Here is a 23,884-nt window from a genome sequence, read left to right on the forward strand (position 1 = left end):
GGCGGTCTTAACAATAGCTAAAATACAGCAAGAGCAAATTAATAAGAAAAGTCTACACAGCTAGGACTTAGCTGAATTACAATCCCTAGGCTCCCATAAAGGGCTAAATCCAAAGGGATCAGAGTCAAGTAAATAAAAAATCCAGCTGAATTTTATCAGAGGGCAAAGTTTCAACTCTGAGTACCTCAGCAACCAAAGATGAATTATGCATAAGATTAGTAAAGTGCCTTCATCTACACCCCAGCCAGAGAACATTTTTCTATCTCATTGTGACTGAAGGAAAAACAGCAATGTCTTTGCTTGCCAAGAATAGTCGTCGCTATAGTCTAGATAAGAGTCTAACAAACACTAAGGGATTAAAATTTAATTGTAAAGCTCCTGCTACCTGGGCATAAAAGCTTGAACTCTGGCTTCAGAAAGAAACTGGGACTCTGGCATATTGAACACATGAAAACAAGAGCTGGCGTGTTCCTACCAAAGGGTGTGAGAATATGCTCCCTTTTAAATTCTTCCCCAAACTGCTTCTCTCTCTGTATATCCTATTGGTAATATACAAGTACTCAATAAGAATATAGCCTTTTCGACACTTTGAATAACACATATACATTTCATTTTCAGAATGCCTGAAATTACAGGATGAGATTGAGAGGGTAATTATGTGGTCTGAATTCTCTGAATATCAGTTCTCTTAATTTTGTTGAGCATCACCTAAAGCCAAAATAATTTCTTTTCTTGAGGCTGGCTTCAATCTAATGCCACTATAGAACTAAGGCAGATAATTTTATTTTTTCCTCTAATTTGGAAAGAGCACCATTAACACCCAATCTTGTATTGAGGCCTTATCAGCATTAAAGAACACACCCAAGTTCCCTATTTATTTTTATATGTTTTTTTAATCTTTATTTATTCTTGAGAGAGAGAGAGACATACAGACAGACTGCAAGCAGGGGAGAAACAGAGACAGAGGGAGGCACAGAATCTGAAGCAGGCTCCAGGCTCTGAGCTGTCAGCACATAGTTTCTGAGCCATAGTTTCATGCTTAACCAACTGAGCCACCCAGACACCTCCCAAGTTCCCTACCTATTGATAACAGCTCCTAGAAGTACCTTTACTATCTAAAATCCCCATGTTAGCCAAAAAATACCCACAAGTTAAATTTTAGACCAAAAGTTTATTCTGCTCAGTTAAACTTCCCTCCCTAATTCTTCACAAACTTACCCTTTGATTTTGAAAGAAGAGTGATATTGAAACATAGCGTATACATTTGTACTTTGTATTAAAACTTTTTTTTTTTTTTTACCATTTCAGAGAGTCAAATTCCCTCTGAATCATTACAAACCAGCATCTACTGTTTCTTTAGTATTACTGCACATTTCCAAAAGTTAGAAAGACTTAAGTTCTTTATACAGTTGTCTGAGTATGTGATGTAAATAACCAAACAGTGTTCTTCTTAAGTGACTTACTAGCAAGAAAAGGAATGAAATGAAAATGAACCAGTTTGAAGACAGAAAAGCAAATGGGCATTCTTTATTTTAAAGCATCAGAGTTCATCAAATAAACTAATACTGTGAAGAGTGAAGAGTTCCCCAGGCAGTTTGTATATTTATATTTTTATTTTTGCAGGAAGCATTTTTGCAACCTAAGTGTCCTTTCTATTTTCTGAAAATCAGTATCAGCCTTTTCATTTAAAACTCTGTTTCATTATATGCTAATTTGTATGTAAATTTTAAAAAATAAAAAATAAAATTTAAAAAAATGCTGCGATAAAAAAAAAAACACCTCCAAATTCATCTCCTATAGCAAGACTTCTCTAGCAAAACCACGTTACTATCACCATTCTATCATTCTATATCCCGTTACCATTACTATATTTAGTTTGAAATTTATTCTTTTGTATTTGCTTTGGTGTGAGTCGTGAACTGACATATTATTGAAACCAAGCATATATATCATGACTAAAGGGCTATCTACTGTATGATTTCAAGCAAATGGCTTAACTTGAATGACTCGAACTTCCCCATCTGTAAAGCTGGAAAACCACAGTCTGTCTTGCAATGGCTCAGGTAAGAATAAATGAGAATATATGTACACACTATTGAGAGAAGAGATAATAACTAACAGAAATCTAAATTACTCCTGGTTTAAAATCATAATATATTTAGTACAAATTTATTTCCTTTGAGTATTAGTAATTTGATTGGTGGGAGAAGGAGCAAAGTTCGACTCAAGAAACAAGCCAATAAAAACTATTCCTCAAGATTATAATTTTATTCTGCATTCCCATTATTCTCTCCATTTAGAGGACTATGCTGGGTCTGCAAAAAAACAAAGATGTTTTCTGAAAGAAAAATCAGTAGGTTTCCTAACATGAATTTTAATATCACTCATGTAATGGGTTTGGAGTGAGCAATTTACATCAATATCTAAGCGCAGCTCTTCCAAAAACTGTTATGCAGTCCACTTTGCCCCAAGTGCTAATGATTAAGCAATCAATAGATCAGCAGCAGTTAGTGACAGGATGTTCTAAACTTTGGCATTGAGATGTTCACTTTGAGGGGGAAAGGATGATTAAATATACTGCCAAATAAATTCAGGGTGAGCTTTTGTGAACTTCATACTTGACAGGCACATGTTAATTGGGAAAGAGAGTGCTTTCCATAAACTTCAAAACTGAATTAAACCCTGGAGAAGGAATACAGACATGCATTAAAAAGTACATTGCCAGGGCACCTGGGTAGCTCAGTTGGTTGGGCATCCAACTTTGGCTCAGGTAATGATCTTGCGGTTTGTGAGTTCAAGCCCCGCGTTGGGCTCTGTGATGACAGCTCAGAGCCTGGAGCCTGCTACAGATTCTGTGTCTCCCTCTCTGTCCCTCCCCCACTCATGCTCTGTCTCTCTCTCTCTCAAAAATAAATAAGCATTTAAAAAAAAAAGTACATTAACTTTTATTCTTTTTTTTCCTGCCTTTGAAAAGAAGAATTTAGTACTCAGAAAATATGGATAAAGAAGAACATCAGCGATTTCACAAACTTCTCAGTCTGGTTCTTTTTGAAGGGGAACAATGAGAATGAAGCATGAGAAATGCCCTTAGTGGAAGTAGAGAACATCTTTTCTCTTGCTAGAAATACCCCTCTATTTATTAAGAAAATCATAATTGGAACATGCTAGATTGCCCAAATAAAGACTTCAGTGGCACTAGCAAAGAAACAAAAATATAAACATTTAACATTTTTTGACCTGTCACACAATGGGCTCCTTTATTATCAGTATAATCTCTGGGAAATACCTCAGATATATTACTGTAGAAATAGCATGGTTACAGAACAATATTTTATGTGAATATAAGCTTGGTTACAATTCAAAAATGTTTTAAAAGCTATGTCAGTTCTTAGGAACCAAAGAAGTCTCAAAGCTTTGAAAAATAATCCATTTTCAAACAAAGTAAAGAGACTTATTTTCCTTGTCGGTTGAATTTCTGAATGTGACCCTATTTAAGAAAGAGGGATGTAACTATCATAGGTTTTCATTATGAATGAAGTCAGATGGAGAATATAAAAAATTACTTTCACCTATGAACAGATTTCATGTCCCTTGTTATGACAATGGAAAATTAGGAACTTTTACAAATAATATATTTTTTTCTACCAGTATGTTTCTCAATATAAAGTTATAATTATCTACCAACTTCCCTAGTTACGAGGATGATCTTTGCCCTGGAAAAAAATCATGAGAATAGTGTACAAACCTCAAAAGTTTTGATCACTATTCAGTAAAACACACTTGGCCATTTATTTCTGCTTATTATTCTTAAAAATGTAATTTGGGGAGAAAAATATTAATTATTTTTGGGAAGGGGCTGAAGAAATCCCAGTGAGACATTCTGTAGAAAGGTCTTTTGTTAGTATAACATCTGACCTTCTATATCTTTGGAAATCATGCAACTTGGCTAATGTAGTCCTTAAAGAATTAATCAAGCAGATTGTTAGGCCCTAGTTACAGTGGAGCCAGCCAATTATGAGTTGCTCAGAAATTCATCACTGGCATGTCCAACCACATTTTCCCACATAAAGATTAGTAAAAATATGTGGAAACAGGGCCCATTCCCACCTCAGCACAGCTACAATATGTGTTCAGTGAAACAGATTTCAACAGAGGTTTGCTTTAGTGAAACAAACAATTTATTTGGGAATCTTTTTTATTCCTGTCTTTACCCACTAACACCTTTTTCTGCCAAGTTGCAAAGGCTATCCTATTTAGTTAAAACCCAACTAAGGATTTTTATATTCAAACACACTTCTGAATTCAAAGTACTAAAGTCACATGCCACAAGCCTGAATTCATCAGCAAGTTAGTGAAATCCCCAAAGACCATCTTTAGTCTTCACTGCTGTGATAACGCCCTCCCAAGGCTTACTAAGAAGAAAGCTTTTCTTGCAAGAGAGAAATGAAAGGGGCCAGAGTAGATGAAGATTGGTTCTCTAAGGAGAGGGCAGTGCTGCTCTTAAATAAAGAAGCTCCTTTCAGATAAGCAGAATCAGATTCCAGTTCATTTGGTTTGCTGGCTACCCTTACTTTGAACTCTCATATTTAACCCAGCAGGCTTCAAAGCAGGTGAGAAAATGACCTACCACTTAAAAGCAATTTTTCCTTTTTCAGGAATTCTGGCCTTGGAGAATATCGGCTCTGATATCAGCACATTCCACATCTCCAGGGACTTATGCATTTTTTTTTTATTATTGCTCTATGTCGAATGTCAGGCTTGGTTTTCATCTCAGCCAGGAAAAAAAAAAACAAGAAAAAAGTCCTAACTTGCTGACACTGAAGTCTTATTCCATATAGCTTTATACCATGCAAAACAAAAAACAAAAAACAAAACAACAACCAGGCACTAAAACCACTAACCATTCTAGTTCATTCCCTTCCATTTATCTCAATCTGATGTACAGTGGGGTTATTAAAAATCATTAATCCATAGTGCCTTGCTTCACAAAAAAAGCAATTTTTGTAACAAATGTATTTTAACAAATTCAAAGTAAATTACTCTAGCATGTGAGCTAAAACAAAAATATATATTAGATGAGGAGGGGACCATGACAACAATGGAAGAAATTTAGGAAATTTTCTTAAATTGTTTTGCCTTCCTAAATAGATTGAGTTCCACTATATTTGGCTATCAAATATATGACTTAATTGAAAACCCTAACACAGGCAGTTTGCAATTTACCAATAGTTTCTGTTCTACGAGGCAGTTTGCCAGCTCCTAGAATCTGAAACATTTCTCCCCTTTTGGTGGTACAAATACACATAGTGTACCAGCAGTATGGTACTGACAGTCTTGTTTAAATGACACGTAACCACCATTTATACTACAATTTCTGTGGGAAACACATTTTGAATGTACTATTGGGACATGGCTCCTGCAGCGTGAAGGGGGTAGTATTCTTCACTACAGCTGCACTTTGGTGATAATGATGACCATGACGGGTGACAACAACAGTAACACTCCCCTAGTTTCTACTATGGACAGACGTGAGTCTAAACACCTGACATATTTTAAACTCATTTAACCCTCACAAAAACCCATGAGGTAGTACCACTCTCATTTCATGATGAGGGGGAGAAATGGTTAAGTAACTTATCTGAAGTTGCACAGACAGTAAATGTCAGGGCTGGAACTCAAAGCAAAGCAGTTTGGCTCCAGAACCTATGCTCATCACCATTCTGCAATGCTGCCCCTTCTCTACCTCAAAAAAGTGGCACTATCCAGGCAATCTACGTTCCTCCTATGGGGGTAGAGGAGAGCAGGGCTTCTTAAGATTTCAAATGTGCATATAGGATCACCTGGGGGTCATGTTAAAAAGCAGATTCAGGAGGTGTGGAGTGGTGCCTGAGGCTATGTCTTTCTAACAAGCTCCTGGGTGATGGTGATGTTCCTACCACATAGACCACGCTGGGTGATGGTGACGTTCCTACTCTATAGACCACACTATATTAAGAGGTGAAGAAGCAGAATTTGAGCCTCCAGCTCCGTTGTGGGCTAGTTGGCTGTTAGGCATTTATACGTTGTGTTCATAAGATGGGGATGGCCCTTATGTAATAATTTTCCATAAAGTCTTCAATGAAACCTGACTTTGATACTGCAGCATACCAAATATTGATTTCCAGGTACTTTCAGTAAATAGTTAGCTTTTAGGAACTTAAAATGTGCATGTAAAGGCCAGAGGATAAAATGTGGCTATAAAAGTCTGCTGTGAGGCACATTTTTCACTATATACCACCAACCATACAAATATCAAAAGATAGTAAATAAGTGCCTGTTTATTGTTCACTAACTAGAATCACAGTAAATTAATAACTTTTGGTCTAAAAAAAGTGTCCACTTTAAAATATATAATTATTCATTCTCAGACTCTTCTAGAAGAGTGCTAAGGAGCTTGTGCTGTGTAATCTTAAAGGCTCTTCCGGTGCCATCAGCAACGTCTCAGGTAAAGACAGACACTGTATACTAACATGAATGGACAGAACAGATAGTGAGTACACTCCGCATTATTTTTAGCTGGAAGTATACTACTAACAATTGCTACCTATCGATTCCAGATTCTAGATCTTGCTCCTCACTCAATTTTATCTTTTCCCCACTGCCCTGAGAGAAACCCAACGAGTTTTCCACTGCTCGCCTGTGATCTCAAATACACAGCTGCATATATTTTTCCAGTTGTTAAATGGACAGGATTCCTTTTCTAGTCAACTTTTTCCATGCCAGATTACACAGTAAGGTCATTTCAGTTTGAGATGCACTCACTCCCTAGGCAGCACCACTGCGAATAACAGTTATGGTATGATCACTACACTTCCCTTTTACACTAAAAGGAAATAGTCCGTTTCCAACCCAAATATCTATACTCCCTGAACAACAGTGGGAAGTCATTCCCCTTGAAGACTGACCCAGAATCAAGTGCAGTCGCAGACTCCTAGGCCTACAGCCAGTGGCAAGTTAACACATTATACAGTTGACCTTCAGGGAAAAAGGGAAACCAGTGCTTTTACTACTGGTGCCAAAAGAAAACCAACTGATCTTTAAGGCACAAAATAAAGTGTTCTTAAGGCAGAAAAAGAAATTGTGAGGAAACAGAGAGTCAAAATGGAGGCATATAGAGAAAAATATAGAAATTACATTACCGAGTAAGGGCCAGTGTTTCTACAGTTCTCAATGCTTTTTGATCTGGGACTAGAATGAATTAGCATTTTCCTTTTGGGTTTGAACTATTATTACCTGGTAAAAATGCCAAGATGTACAAGAAAGACACATTTTTTTAAAGGCTCGGAGACTTAAAGGGACTTATCTTTGGTAATTTTACTTTAAGCCAGTGACACTAATTACTAACTTTATGTAGAAGAGTAAATAATCATGGGATACTCTCTCTAATATCAAGTACTTTCTGGACCTGGGTCAGGAAATGGGGAAGTAGTTCAAAATTGAAGGACAAAAATGAAACTAAAGGTCTATACATGGTTTTACACCCAAGATTGGGGAAAGTCAATAAGAACATGAAGATACAACAGGGAGAAGCTTTGAGTAAAGAAGCGTATTCTGTACTCAGGGCAAATGTCGCATCTGTACCATCTTACCTACTTATTCTCCATCAGCAAACCTTACAACTGATGATTTCATTTAAATGGAAAAGTCAGGGGCGCCTGGGTGGCGCAGTCGGTTAAGTGTCCGACTTCAGCCAGGTCACGATCTCGCGGTCTGTGAGTTCGAGCCCCGCGTCGGGCTCTGGGCTGATGGCTCGGAGCCCGGAGCCTGTTTCCGATTCTGTGTCTCCCTCTCTCTCTGCCCCTCCCCCGTTCATGCTCTGTCTCTCTCTGTCCCAAAAATAAATAAACGTTGAAAAAAAAATTTTTTTAAATGGAAAAATCAAAATTTGTTTACAAAATAGGGAATTTTTTTAAATGCCAAAAAGAAAGCATTTAAAAGAGTTGGATTATTCCTCAGCTAGTAACAAGTGCTGTGTTTACCACCAAAAGTGATCTACAAAGACCAACTGTATAATGTTACACCATTGTAGTCTTTAAATTTTTAAGCAACAAAAATATAGCTCAAGTCACCAAGAAACTTATGTTTGACATATTTATGGCAGCAACTTTACAAATCAGTTCCTGTAATTTACTATAACAAACATCTTCCACTGATCAACTGGCTTAGCACAAACAGATCAGAGATGGTTTCTTGTGTGTTTTACAAATACTCTACACAAGTCCTTGAGATCATACTTACAGCTTTAGCAAAAACACCCATGATTTCAGGAAACTGGTGTGTGAGAAGAGCTATCATTGCTGTAGAAGAACACAGTCCTGCTGTGAAATGGATGAAAAAAGGAAGCTCCTTCTTTGGGTAAACAGAAACATGATGAAAGGCTGCAAGGGAGAAAAGGTTGAAATGGATTTTATTTAAGAATACAGTGTAAGCCAGTTTTAATATTTTCAAACAAAGTTTATTTTTTAAAACTAAAAAGGAAAATCATTTTTTTTTTTTAAAAAAGAACAAGGCATCTCGGGATAGCAAGATAGAAGAGAGTTATTCATTATTTATTCCAGCATCAACAGCCTATCTATGGAGCCAGATGACTGTGCTGGGGACTAAGAATAGGATGGCATCGTGGGAAAGAACATTAATTGTAAAGTCATGCTGAGGTGCTTTTGAAAAAGAGCTTTGTCACTTATTAGCTGTGTGATCTTGAATAAGTTGCTAAACCCTCTCATAGTTGCTATGGAGTTGTTATGATGAACACTGTAAGTCCTTATTAAATGTGAGTTGTTATAATTCTTGTTCTTTAGGAGCTCAGAGACAAGTACAGAATCGCGAGACAGATGTGTGGTTGCAGATTTCCCAGAACCACAATTTTACCCAGTTATTAATAAATGTTCTATCTGTAGCATTTCATAGAGCACTATAAAACCTGAACTAGAACACCAAAGCCCTAGGATTCTGATCATAAACCAAGTACCCTGTCTTCTTTTACCACATTCACACATTAAATCAGGGATTATTTTTCTAAAGACTGGATATTCCATTACTAACAGTATTCAAGCATTTATATCTTATTTGAAATTTGATTGAAAATACCTGCATACCAATGCTGATGAGCGTATTACCATGCTTGGCACATAGTAGGTGCTCAATAAACGTCTGTTAAACTGAGAGCTATTCTGGGACTTCATTAGTCCAGTAAGTTGACTGCTCAGGGCTGGACACAAACCCAGGAATTCCTGATGTAATATCCTACATAAGTAAGGGATGACTAATTCAGTGCTGAATCAAGGTCAGCTATAAATTTCACTTTTTTAAACATAATGATTCACAGAGAAGATTACACCTAAGTTTCCTCTGGTAGCCATATTTTTTATGTCTTATACTATACTCTGAAAGAATATGCCAAAAACCAAACTCATTAAAAATCCAGAAAATTTCCAGAGGCTTGAATCACTTTTAAAGTAGAAACACACCAAATCTGAACTTTTTAAAAACATTAGAAACATTAGAAGCTACGGACAACATTGAACTTTCAGCACCCAAAAAACCAGCAGTCCCTTTTGCCCTGTCCTTCAGCCATGAGAAGACAACTTCTTCCAGCAAACCAAGAGAGGCAAACCATCGTACTTGCAATGACAGGGAACACTTAAATATACCAATGGTCACTAATACTCTTATTATGTGACAGATGGCAACATTAATAAAGTTAATCAAACTGTATGGCATTTTATGGCTCACAAAGTGCTTTAATTTACATTAGTTTGATTTTTTCCCAATTTCCCTAAGAGATAGATATTATTTCCACTTTATAAGGCAGAAAACTATATAGCTTTAGTAAGATAATCTCCTAAAATATGAAATTTTTATACTATAGGAGAGACTTAAGTTTTTCTTTTTGGATTGCTTTCTGTAGATTCACTTGTCAGTCAATGTTTGGCTAATACATCAATATAATGGATGACTAGTACAGAAACACTCCCTTGGAAGTAAAGTTCAAATTTCATCACTGGCTTGTAGAGAAAAATTTATCAGGAGGCATAAAAGACAACTAAATAGCTATGTGAACTAAGGGAATAGTTCAAGTCTGAGCTTATGAGGTTCATAAGCAAATTCCAGAATGTTGTAAGTCATATCAAGGTTGAAGGAGAATTGAAAACAAAAAAACATTAAGTACTCCTGGGTATTAGAACTCCACATTATTAAAAATTTGTTCATTCTACCACAGTCAGACACAGACAAATATTCTCAGAACAAACAGTATAATCAAACAAAGACCCCAGCATATCCCTCTTCTCCTACCTCCTGGAATTTGCAAATGTCTAAGTACCCTAGAAATAATAAAGGCCTGCCAAAAAGCAAACTCTCTGTTCTTATAAGCTGGGACTCTGGCAATACGTGCGAAAAACCCTGACTTTATTCATATTACTATGTAAAATTGGCCTTATATCAGGCAACCTTTATAATTTTGGGGAGGGGTATTTTAGGCTAAATGTATTAACCTAATATAATATACTCTTGCATATTGATGTTCCATAATCAAAGATTTATTCTTTTGCCTTATTTCTGTTAAAATGGAAAACAACAAGAGCAACTACTACCAGCACCATCCTAGGAAAGAAAATAAAATTTCTCTCACTAATGACATTCTAACTGCTGAAGTCAATGGATTCTTCTCAGTAATCACCTTCCTTGGTATCAGATACTCCTCCTCACTTGGATTTTTTCCCCTCTTTTTAGTTCCTAGCCTATCTAGTTCTGGTTCTTGTCCTGTCCCTGACCGCTACTTCACTGAATCTTCCAGACTCCTTATCAGCCCCCCATTCCTTCAACATTTTTGTGCCCCCATGGTTCTGCTCTTAGCTTACTTCTCACTCTACAGTTTCCCTTAGTGATCTCATTCATAGCTAGAAAATGATGACTACCAAGTTGGTTTGGTGAGGTAGAGAGATGTCAAGAGAAAGAGGTATCAGAACCCCTGGCAATTTTGTTTACACAACCTGACCCTGTCCCTAGCCCACAGCTAAATGAACCAGGAATGGACACATGGATTCTGATTCTGTCAGCATCTGATTCTGTCTCCCAGAAGTTTTACAAGCAGGATTGAGTTATTATTCATACTGCACTATTTGCCTGAACTGATGACATGTAAACTAGAGCGATGTAGGGGCATCAAGTTTGGCTACATGAGTGTCTAAGAAGGGAAAGCCAAACTACAAAGAGAAAGATATAAAAATGAAGCAGACACACTGAGAGAAGCAGAAAGGAGAGCTCATACAAAAAGGAGATGGCACTGGGGAAGGAAACAAAAGAAAAGCGAGAATAGGAGAGCCTGAAAAAATCAGCCCGAGATAAAGATATACAGATAACTGACTCCTGGAAATCTTTATAGCCTTCTAGTTTCTGGTTCTAGTCCCTTCTGAGGTCCAACTGTAATTGCTGCCTTGGGATTCTTTGAGATAATCCAGTCTTCTAACAAATTCCCTTTAAGTTTAAAAGAGCTCTCTATTACTTTTATCTAAAGAATACTTACAACATTTACTATTTATATAATATATATATATTTACTACATGTATATTTCTTATAAACATATCTTAGAACCATATATTATTTAGAAATATAAATAATACGTATATATATAATGTGTGTGTGAAACAGATTATGTAATAAGATATTTAAGCATGCATACACATATGCACACACACGTGTGTGTGGACATGGGTGAAAGGTTACACATACAACATATTCAAAGCCTGAATTTATTTACTTTCCCGACTCCTGTTCCCAAACTTGCTCCTTGTGCTGTATGTTGGATTTACCATTCTTCAAGTCATTCAAGTCAGATTTAGGAATCATCCCTGACCTTAGAGAGATAGGCACTCCCCGTTCCAGCTTCCTTAAAATCTATTCCATACACACAGCACTTAACACATTGTTTATCAGTCTTTGTATTAACTCGTAAGCAGTTCAGGAGTTTGGAGTAGGATAAAGAGGAAAAGGTGCTAATATTTAATATTTTTGTTGAGTGCTTACAATATACTTAGCATGTTTATAAGAATGCATTAACAAATTTGACTAATTAAAATATTCACACAATTTTCACGATGAACATCATAGAAATACCCAAAGAGATGATAAAGAGAATCCTGGCCTTCAAGTTTACAATCTAGAAGGGGGAGGTTAAGAAGTTCACAAAATACTTTGAGAGTTCAAAGACAAGACAGGTAAATTATCTCAGAGGACGGAAGAAAATAAAAGACCCTGGGAGAAAAATATCAGCATACTCAACTTCCATAATCTCTCCGAAATTTTCATCTATTTGTTTGAACTTTTCAGTTCCCTAAATTTGGCGTTTGTAAAACTGCAACTTTCCTCTTTAGACTTGAGCTCTAACAGCCCCAGATCTGTAAAAACTATGGCACAGGTTTATATCACATAAGGAAACATGGTGCTAGTGTTTACACCCTTCAGCATGCTTATTTATTGGTTAAATCATAAAAAGAAAAGTTAAACAGAAATTTACCAGTTCACAGAAAAAAAGTGCAACTCGGACAAATGAATATAGGCCATTCTTTTGAGAAGTTTGGCTTCCTGAAAGCAGGGACTCAGTGGGACTTTCAGCAATCATAACCCTACATATTTCTGGTTCTCTTCCTAAGTCTATGACTGCTCTTCTTAAAACTGCAAAGTGTAGTCTCTCCAATTTCATTCCTTGTAAAGACTGTTTTGACAATTCTGAGTCTTTTACCTTCCCATATAAATGTTGGGATCAGCTTGTCAATTTCTGCAAAAATCTTTCCTGGAATTTTGATAGGGATTGTATTGAATCTATAGATCAATTTGGAGAGAACTGTCATATAAATAATATCGAGTCTTCCAATCAATAAACATGGAACGCCTCTCCATTTACTTAGATTTGTCTTTAATTTCTCTCAGCAAATTATGTAGGGTTTTTTTTAGTATACAAGCTTTGCACTTCTTTCATCAAATTATTCCTAAATTGTTTCTTCTTTTTGATGCCACTATGATTAGAAACGTTTTCTAAATTTCATTTCTGGATTGCTTATTCACTGCCAGTATTTAAATATGCAACTGAGTTTTATATTCTGATATTATATCCTGCAACTTTGCTGAACTTATTAGTTCTAATAGTATTTTTATGAATTTCTTAGGATTTCCTACATAGACGATGATGTCATCTATGAATAAAGATTGTTTTTCTTCTTCCTTTCCAATATGAATGCCTTTTATTTATTTTTCTTGCTTGATTGCACTGACTAGGACCCCTAGTACAATGCTGAAGAGAAGTGGGAAGGGCAGACATCCTTGCCTTATTCCTAACTTAGGGAGAAAGCATTCAGTCTTTCACCACTTAAGTATGATGTCAGTTGTGGGGTTTTTGTAGATGCTCTTTATCAGGTTGAGGAAATTCTCTTTTATTCCTAATTTTTTCAAAATTTTTATCATGAATGGGCGTTGGATTTTTATCAGACCCTTTCTCTGTATCCACTGTCATTTATTCTAACATGATGCATTGCCTTTTCAAATGTTAAACCACTTTCATTTGTGAGGTAAATCCCACTTGGTCATGGAGTATAATCCTTTTTATATGTGGCTGGATTCAGTTTGCTAATATTTGTTGAACATGTTTGTATCTGTATTCATGAGGGATATTGTTCTATAGTTTTCTTTTCTTGTAATGTCTTTGGTTTTGGTATCAGGGTCATACTGGTCTCGCAGAATAAGCTGAGCAGTGTTCCCTCCTCCTTTATTTTCTGAAAAGAGTTTGTGAATGAATGGTATTATTTCTTCTTTAAATGCTTATTAGTTGACTGTTCTTTTAAATATCTTCAATTTTTGTGTTCTTTATCACATCTAACACAGAATTTTACCCCCAAAATACATGGGAATGAACTGAATTTTGCAACTACATCTAAGAAATGGCTAAAATAGTATTTTAAACAGTATCCTGAATTTCAACCAAAGGCACTTTTATCATGAGAAAATACTATGAAAAACAATCTCACAACTACTTTTAAGTTTAGGAAAACTAGAATATTTACTTACTAGGTAATAGCTCTCTATCAGCAGTCTCTGTGCAGCTGGGATAAGGGTAAAATAGATGGCCTTTCTCTAAAGGGTATGGAATCATTCTAAAAGCTGAGGAAAAAAAACATATAGTTTGACATTTAATTCAGACTCACTTTCATCCCATACTACAAATCAAAGCTACTGTGGAGACATATTTTTACAAAATTTTCATACAGCATTTATTAATTCCTTTAGAGATATCTTTTAGATGAAAGACACAAAGGAAGCAAAAGAAGGAATAAGGGGAAGAATAAGATTTATTCAGGGCATGAAGGGATTAGTGGATAACAAGGTTGCTGAGTCCTTCTTGCCTCTGTCTCCTCACTACAAACACAACAGACTTAACTCTGTGGGTGTAACTTCCTTTTCTTCCAGGAACCTTCATAAAATTGCAACATGTATCACTGTTGTTACCATGACTGTTGGCAACCCAGAAAGAGTTTCCAATGGGTACTAACTTCATGTGTTAGATGTCACCAAAGTTTTCTACAAGCAGAATTTAATTTAGTTCTGAGGTCACCAAAGGATGGCCCTTTGGCCAGATCTGGACCACTATTTATGTTTGCAAATAAAATTTTGTTAGAATACAGATGTTAAAACTGCTTGTTCATTTACATATTATGTTAGGCTGCTTTCATGCTACAAGAGTTGGGTAGCTGTAACAGAGACTATGGCTCACAAAGACTAAAGATTTACCATCTGCCTTTTTACAGAAAAAAATTTACCTATCCCTGATCTAGATTATCACCACCTCTTGAAGACTTCTTAAAGGGGGAATCTTTGTTTACCTACTTAAGTAGCTAAGTATTCATCAAAACTGTGATTAAGTTTTGTTTTTCCTTTAGTGCTTAGCTCTATAAACTTTTGTCAAGGGGTGCATAGGTGGCTCAGCTGGTTAAGTGTCCGACTCTTAATTTCAGCTGAGGTCACGATCTCACAGTTCGTGAGATACCAGGATCAAACCCGGTATCGGACTCTGTGCTGACAGCATGGAGCCTGCTTGGCATTCTCTCTCCCTCTCTCGCTGCCTCTCCCCTGCTCACACTCTGTCTCTCTCTCTCAAAATAAATAAATAAACATTTAAAAAAACTTTTGTCAAAATATGAATTTTGTTCTGCCACAATAAAAAGTGGGGATTTGTCCAAAGTCACAAAGCAAATCAGTGGTAACACTAGAAAAATCATTCATAAAGAAGACTATTTATGAAATTCAGTGTAAGTCACATCCTTATTGAAAACCTCTTATGTGCCGGGCAGACCATTAGGCACTGAAGACACATACAGGATCAATGAGATAGAGTACCAGGCTTTGAGGAGCTTCTAGACTACTAGAGAGACAGCAAAAAGAAGCCTAATGACACAAAGACATTCTGCTCCTCAGTTTTATTAGTCCCAATTTCATTAATCTGCATATTGTCAGAGGTAAGCATAGTGTCTGACTCTTAGCAAGTAGTTAATGCATAGATTCCCAAATTCTCTTTGCCTCAAGGATACATGGTGCCCTTCACGTCTCAGTAATTTTTTATGATGCCCCTAGGCTGAAAGAAATATAACAATTCCACTTAAGTAGTGGATCCAAACAACTTTAAAGGTTTGTGTGCTAACAACTTAGCAGTGAATTTAAAAAAAAAAAAAAACTTAAAGGAAAAAATAATTATTTCATTTTTTAAAAATATTTTAATTTTTTAAAGTAATCTCTACCCCCATGTGGGGCTTGAAACTACAATCCCAAGATCAAGAGTCACATGCTCTACTCACTGGGCCAGCCAGGTGCCCCCAATTATTTCATTTTTAAACAACCATCTTTTCTTACTAGTGGGATGTATGTACCTGTTGGGCGCTGCATACCTTTTCAAACCTTGGAGTCAGATTGGACACTGCCATCGTCATTTCCTGTTCCACACTGATTTGTGTGTGTGTGTGTGTGTGTGTGTGTGTGTGTGGTACTTCTTTTAATCACAGCAGCTAATAAAAAACCGAGCTTTGCAAAGCTTTGACAACATCAAAAGAAAGAGACAATGGAGAGCCACCTAATGGTGAAACCTTGAACTACATGGAACTAACAATGTGCCTGACACATATTGAGTATTACTGTTGTTTCCACTGAAATTTTTAAATATGCCATGGCACTCTTATGAATTTGCCGCAAGGCCCCAAGGTGCCTCAGTGCAAAGTTTGGGAACTGAGGGGGATCAACCAACTCTAGTTAATGAGTATTGAATTTATTTTTGAATTTTTAATGGTAGCAGAAATGCACTTTCCAAGACAATTATAAAAATTCAACTGATGAAACATTTTGATCAAGCTTTTTCATTTTCTAAATGATTTTAAGAAGTTACAAATAAGAGAGCTGGTAGTTAATTGAAAAACAACCTAGTTCTCCAAAGAAGATATACAAATGGCCAATTAGCACATTAAAAAAAGTTCAACAGCACTAATTATAAGGAAAATACAAATCAAAACCACAATGATATACCACTTCACACCCATCAGTGTGGCTATTAAAAAAAAAAAGGCAAGTGTTGACAAGGATATAGGGAAAGTGAAAACCTGTGCATTGCTGGTGGAATGTAAATGGGTGTAGCTGCCATAGAAAATAGTATGACAGTTCCTCAAAACATTGAACATAGAATTATATAATCTACCAGTTCCACTTCTAGGTATATACCCAAAAAAACTGAAAGTAGGAACTTAAACAGATATTCGTATACCCATGTTCATAGCAGCATTATTCATAATAGCCAAAAGGTGGAAACAACCCAAATATCCACTGACAGATGACTATATAAACAAAGTATGGTGTATATATACAATGGAAGATTACTCAGCCCTAAGAAGTAATGATTTTTTGACACATGCTACAACATTATACTCAGTGAGGTAAGCCTGATTTAATGAGACAAAGATTGTACAATTTCACTACAGAAGATACCTAGACTAGTCAAACTTATAGAGACAGAAAGCAGAATAGTTACCAAGGGCTGGAGAGGAAGGAAGAATGGGGAGTCATTATCTACTGGGTAAGGAATTTCAATCTGGGATGATGAAAATGCTCTGGGAATAGAAGATGGTAATGGTTGCACAACAATGTGAATGTATATAATGTCACTGAACTATACATTTTAAAATGGCTAAAATGGGGGCACCTGGCTGGTTCAGTGGGTGGAGCATGTGATTCTTGATTTCGGGGTTGTATGTTTGAGCCCCACGCTGGGTGTAGAGATTAATTAAGAAAAATCTTGCGGGAGGGCGCCTGGGTGGCTCAGTTGGTTGAGCGTCCGACTTCGGCTCAGGTCATGATCTCACAGTCCATGAGTTCGAGCCCTGCATCAGGCTCTGTGCTGACAGCCTGGAACCTGCTTTGGATTCTGTGTCTCCCTCTCTCTGACCCTACCTCGTTCGTGCTCTGTCTCTGTCTCAAAAATAAACATTAAAAAAAAAAAAAAAAAAGAACAAAATCTTGGGGCATCTGGGTGGCTCAGTCGGTTAAGCATCTGACTCTTGATTTTGGTTCAGGTCATGATCTCACGGTTTGTGAATTCGAGCCCCATGTCAGGCTCTGCACTAACAGTGAGGAGCCTGCTTGGAATTCTCTCTCCTCTCTCTGTCCCTATCCCACTCACTCTCTCTCTCTCAAAATAAATAAATGAGCTTAAAAATAAAATAAAATCTTTAAAAATTTTTTAAAATTAAAAAAATAAAATGGTTAAAACAGTAACTTCTATGTTATGTGTACTTTACCACAATAAAAAGAATAGATTGAAAAAAAAGAATAGATTTGATATTAGTTGTGAGGAAAATAGTTTCATGATGTATACATCTGAAAATAAAAGTCTAACTTAAAAAATATTAAAACAATAACTCAACCACATTAAAAAGCTTATAAACCAAGGAATGTAAGTTTTCATTTTCTTTCCTTACAAATATGTAATTTAAGTGAACATATGACAGAATACCATAACGGCTTCTCATTCTGCTTTTCCTAAATATGGCATCAGTATAAGTACATTATGCATTTCTCCTACAAATAAACCAAATAAACACCTCTGAGTTCACTTTGAAACCAATCCTTACAGAAACTCAGAAATCTCATTTAAAAGGGCTGCCTGTGGATGCAATGAATAGTTGAGAGATTAGTGGGACATTTGGAGAATACTTACTGCCTTCCCACGTACACTGTAACAGATTCAGAGCACCTTCTATTCTCTTCCAATGCTGAAGATGGAAGAAAGCATAGGCAATTGCTTCACTATCACCTCGTTTCAGAATGTGTTCTGGAGGTAAAATTAGACTCTTCATCTCTAGTAAATACTAGAAAAATGACACACAGAGAAACACACCACAGAAAAGAGAAAAATTAAATTATGTTACATTCAAACAAAAAATGTAGACTCAAATTTTATAAAGTCCATTTGATTAAAAAAAACACACATTAAGCTAGTTGAGATGACAAGAGGGTCATACTGATAGTATGTGTATAAAAAATGCTTGTATATGCAAATTCCAAAAATCAGAATATCCCTAAAGGCAGAAATAAGGAGATAAATGGCTTATGTATGACCTTGCTAAATAGAAAACAGAAACTCAAGCTGAGGAAATAATGTGAAAGCAAATATCTATTTTTCCAAAAGAAAATTAAGTATAAAAATGATAAAATACAATTTTGGAAACATTTTGTGGTGACATTGAATTCTTTTTTCTCTTATTCCCATTTTACAAGTGAGGAACTTAATTGTGAATAAGTTCAATTAAATTAGTATTTACTGAGTGCAAGTACTATATCTATTAGGAAACACTATATTCTCTGGAACTTCCTAATGTAATGAGAAAGACAGATTTTTTTAAGTTAATAATTATAACAAGACTATGCTTTATTAGAGATATAAACAGTGTATACAGGAATTTGGATTGAAGGTATTCATGTTTTTTAGTTTTTCTTTAACAGCTTTATTGAGACATAATTTACATACTTTACACTTCACCCATTTAAAGTGTACAACTCAATGGTTTTTAGTATATTCACAGATATATATAACCATTACCACAATTTTAGAACATTTTCATCACTTCAAAAAGAATCTACATCCTCTTATTACCCTCTAATCAAGCAACCATTCATCTGCTTTGAATCTCTATACATTTGCCTGTTCTGGTTATTTCATACAAAAAGAATTGCATAATATATGGTCTATTGTAATTGGTTTATTTCACTTAGTATAATGTTTTCATGGTACATCCATGTCGTATCATATACCAGTACCTCATTCCTTTTTGCAGCTGAATAATATTCCATTATATGGATATACCACACTTGTTTATCCATTCATTATTTGATGGACATTTGGTTGTCTTCACCTTTTGGCTATTATGAACAATGCTGCAGTAAACATTCACATACAAGGTTTTATGTGAACAGAAGTTTTCACCTCTCTTGGGTATATACCTAGCAGTGAAAGTGCTGGATCATACGATAACTCTATGTTTAGGAGGTATTGGTTATGATTTAGGTGGTGAAAATAAACCACTTGATGGCATTTGGGATTTGAGCTTATAGATAAAGACGGGTAAAATATGGATGAACAGATTGGGCAGTGGGGTGGGAAAACACAGGGGTTGGAGTACAGGCCAACCTGAACAAGGCCAAGAAAGTACAGTGCAAGACACATTTAAGGAATTAGTGGATGTGCCTATTAAAGAAGTTATAACCTATCAGTTCTTATTCACACATGAAAATTAAACGCTACCTTAAATTCTTAAAGAAAATACTTGCCTTAATATTGCAATCCACAACAAAAGCAGTATAATCAAATGTACTAATTACATAAAGGTGCAAACTTAACCATCTGTTTATCATCTTTACTATTAAAGTGGTCAACTTAAAACAAAACCTTCAAAAATATTTAGTTAGCTAAATACTTCCTCCAAAGACTAAGACCAGAGTATACTTCCCCTACTAAAACAGTTCGAAACAACCTCTTTGGTTCTATATAATTTGATAGCAAATTATGTGTCATAATGTCTAAACCACATTATTTTCTGTTATAAAAAGAGAAACACTCCTGAGATGTGTCATAAATGATACATTCTCACACTTGGGCTGTTACACAAACTAAGGAGATGAACAACACAAAGAGCTGAATTTGTGAAACATGTTTCAAAACTGCTACAAGCAGGAACAAAAAGGTGTAGTGACTTCAAAATTTAAGCCTTAGGCTATTAATCAACATATATGTATACATTGTATCAATATATCTAAAATAATTTTTTTTTGTTTAATGCCCATCTTTAATTACTCTTACTCCTATACCTCAATAAAGCTGGGGGAAAAAAAAGCTCCTCTTAATCTTGATGTCTCTGGCTCTCTCCTAAAAGTGTAAGAATGCAGTCTGCTCATCAATTTATTTTAGCAGATGTCACAAGCTATGAGATTATTTACTAATCCAGTTTGGGGACTTAACATTTCCCATTCAGTTTCTTAAAGGAATGCAGCAGAGGTTGTGTCTTGGTCAAGCAAAGCCCATTTGCTGCCTGGTTGGGTTCTCTCCCCTTAGTGCCTTGGGCCTATATTCAGGAGGGTAATATTCTTTCTAATCCCCTCTAATCCTTGCCCGTTTTTTTAAAACACAGTAAAAGATCACTCGCACCAGGCGGCTGTGGGAAAATGGACTCAAATAGCTGACCTCTGACATGACTCCTTATGTTCTTAGCAAGTGCGCTAAGAGCTTCTTCAGTAGGAAGCAAAAAAAAATGCAACAATCACAGTGGAATCTCCATCATAAAAAGAGTATCTCATTTTCAGAAGAAAACTGTTTTAATAAATAAACCAAGCCCTTCCTATTAAAACTCCGCTTCATTTCACAGGTAGAGGAGATAAAATATCCCAAATTATTTTCAATGAGTTTTAGAACCCTGAAGTTTTAAAGCTTTACACTAAACCCTATCTTGGTAGTCACATAGCAAGTGGTAAGCAAAAGATATTCAGTTAACAATTATCCAGGAGATATCAATTTAAAACGTTAAGAAAATACTTGAACAGCAACTGTATATCTGTATTTTCACTGTTTAATAATCTAAGTGACAATTCTGATAGTAATCAAACACATATGGCACATATATTAGGAAATGATACTTAAGTTTATATTTTAAAATCTTTGCTATTTAATCATGAAAAAAAATCTCTTTTGCTATCTTATTTTTCATTATCATGTCTTACCTACCACCAAAGGTCCTTTCCAATTTGACTTTAAGGCAAAGCAATTTTTATTTTTCAGTTTCTAATAAACTACTGAATTAAAACTGCACCCTCAAAATATAAGGGAAAATTTTCAGTTTAAGGAAAATATATTTAAAATATGTTAAAGGATTATTACTTATTTTATATCCTTCACAAACTGCTACTCAGGAATTCCTGCCCCCCAGTATAAGCTGTAAGTTACTACACAATGGAAATTACATCTTCCGTATTCTACTATAGCACCTAGCACACTACACTAACCAAAGTAGGCATTTAAACACTAACTGACTGACTTGATCTCATATATATAGTTAAAATGTCTTCAAACTCATACTTATATATCAGTTTTTACTTAAAGATATTGTTTAACTCTCTAGGCAAACTAAAAACAAAATAAAACAAACTTCTACCTAGACTTTACTTTTCCATGAATAAAAATAGGAGAGGTTGAAAACTGAAGAGTGGTTGGTTTGGTTTGGTGTTGGTCTTTTTTTATGCTTCTGAAAGTACATGCTTAGTGTTCTAAAGTTCAAACATTGCAGAGTTACATAGGAGAAATAATATATTAATAAATTGGAGGATAAAAGAGTAAAGAAAAAAGGTAATCCAAGTTATATTTGTCTGGATTTCTTTAAGCATAACATCCTTAAAAACAGGATCAAACTTTTATATAACTCACTTTTTACTTCACAATACATCTTTACATCTCATCCTGTCTCTAACAGATCTCATTATTTTTAATTGTTGCATAGTATTCCATTAAAAACTGAGTTATTTTATAAGTTAAGAAATAAGGTCATGCTGAGATTGTACTACCATTCTTAAAAGGTCAAAAATAATAACATTACGCAAAGCTTATAAAAATATTAAGTAAAATGGCTTAAAAATTCCAAAAAATGATGGGATCTAAAATTTCACTTTCTTTAACTTAGACAGGTCTTTATAGCAATGTAGGTCTAAAACACAGACATGTCTACTTACCAAACATTTACTGCATGTCCGTTATGTTCTAAGCAGCATTTCAGACATAAAATGGTAAGTAAAACAAGAATTCTGCTTTTTAAAAAGCTCATAGGGAACTAAGGAAGAGACATACAAATAGACTAAAAAACAAGCAAAACAAAACCCAAGACATGATTAAAGCATTGAAGGAACAGAGAAAAAAGAGTCATTATCTCTGCTTAGGAAAAATGATAAAAGATACTTCTATACAGGAGGCAACAGATGAGCAGAATCCTGAAGAATGAGTAGAAAGTTGCCATGTAGAGAAGAGACTGAGCATATATACAAAGGTAGGGAGACATGATGAGACATGACCAATCTCAGGAATAACAAGATAAGGAGCAAAGCAGAAGTAGCAAGGAGTAATGTTGGAGACAGATATCCGGCCCAGACTGGGAAAGACTTCTGTATATGCAATACTAAGGGATTGGTCCTTATCTGAGAGATGATAGGGAATAAGAAGGGCTCTTCAAGCAGAGCAAGTTTTGCTATTTAGGTAGATAACTATGGCAATGGCCAGAGTGGAGATGGGTTTATAGCAGGGAAACCAGTAAGAAGTATGTTTTAATCATCCAAGTAAAAGATGGAAAGTATTTGAAATAATTTCTATATCTTTATGTGTATGTTTAGAAATGCATAGAAAGGGCACCTGCGTGGCTCAGTTTGGTTGAACATCTAACGTGGGCTCAGGTCATGATCTCATGGTTCCTGAGTTCAAGCCCTGCATCGGGCTGAGTTCGAGCACTGCATCGGGCTTGCACACGGTCAGTGTAGAGCCCACTTCAGATTCTCTGTTCCCCCCTCTCTTTCTGTCCCTCCCCTACTTGCACTCTCTCTCAAAAATAAAGAAATGCATATAATATGTCTGGCCATCACAGAACCAAACAGAAACAGTGGTTGCGTGAGAGAAGTAGAATTGGGAGAGAAAGAACAGGACTTTTTATTCTATAAACTGCTAAAGGGTCTGATTTCTTTTTTAAAAAGCACTCGTTACTTTTATAACAACAATGATAATGTTTTAAAGAACAGGTAGTGAAGACAAACACTGGTAAGTGACAAAGGGAATGGAGTAGGTGACTAGATCTGAAAGACATTTCAAAGGTTATAATATGAGTTAGTAATTTGGAAAGGGCAGAAGTAAAGATTAATGATGAGAAGATGATAATGAAGCCATAAACCAAATTATAATAATAAGTTAGGACAGGCAAGTTGGAGAAGAAACTTATAAATAAAAATTTAAAAATTCAGTTTGAGACATATTGAAGAGGCTGAGGTACCAACCAGATATCCAGGTAAAAATTTCCACAACCAGATAGAAACACAAGTTTATAGACAAGGAAGGAAGCCAGATTTATAAGACACAGGTTTGGAAATTATCAGCAAATAAAATATAATAAAAGACATAAACCAAGGCCGGTACCCACTATACTATGCTGCAGGACCTTCCATATTACCTCGGAGTCACCTTACTGTTCTATCTGGAACAAATCAGAAATTGTAGGAACAATTTGTATTCAACTATTGACA

At 35.6% G+C, this 23,884-nt stretch overlaps 1 protein-coding gene across 9 annotated transcripts in view; it reads right to left on the reverse strand.

Annotated features, from left to right (window-relative positions):
- Positions 1 to 23,884, reverse strand: part of ST7L (suppression of tumorigenicity 7 like) — a 137,620-nt gene that overhangs the window by 68,759 nt on the left and 44,977 nt on the right. For 8 of the 9 annotated variants that reach the window (XM_045033293.1, XM_045033297.1, XM_045033296.1 and 5 more), the window contains exons 12-14: positions 18,282 to 18,432; positions 14,099 to 14,191; positions 8,278 to 8,417 (exon numbers count right to left, since the gene is read on the reverse strand). In XM_045033293.1, the coding sequence (XP_044889228.1) occupies positions 8,278 to 8,417; positions 14,099 to 14,191; positions 18,282 to 18,432 (384 nt within the window). Of the gene's footprint in view, positions 1 to 3,221; positions 4,770 to 8,277; positions 8,418 to 14,098; positions 14,192 to 18,281; positions 18,433 to 23,884 lie in introns of those variants that run through there. The other variant, XM_045033292.1, reaches the window with a different exon arrangement.

The sequence above is a fragment of the Felis catus genome, chromosome C1, assembly GCF_018350175.1.
Source record: "Felis catus isolate Fca126 chromosome C1, F.catus_Fca126_mat1.0, whole genome shotgun sequence".
NCBI lineage: Eukaryota > Metazoa > Chordata > Mammalia > Carnivora > Felidae > Felis > Felis catus.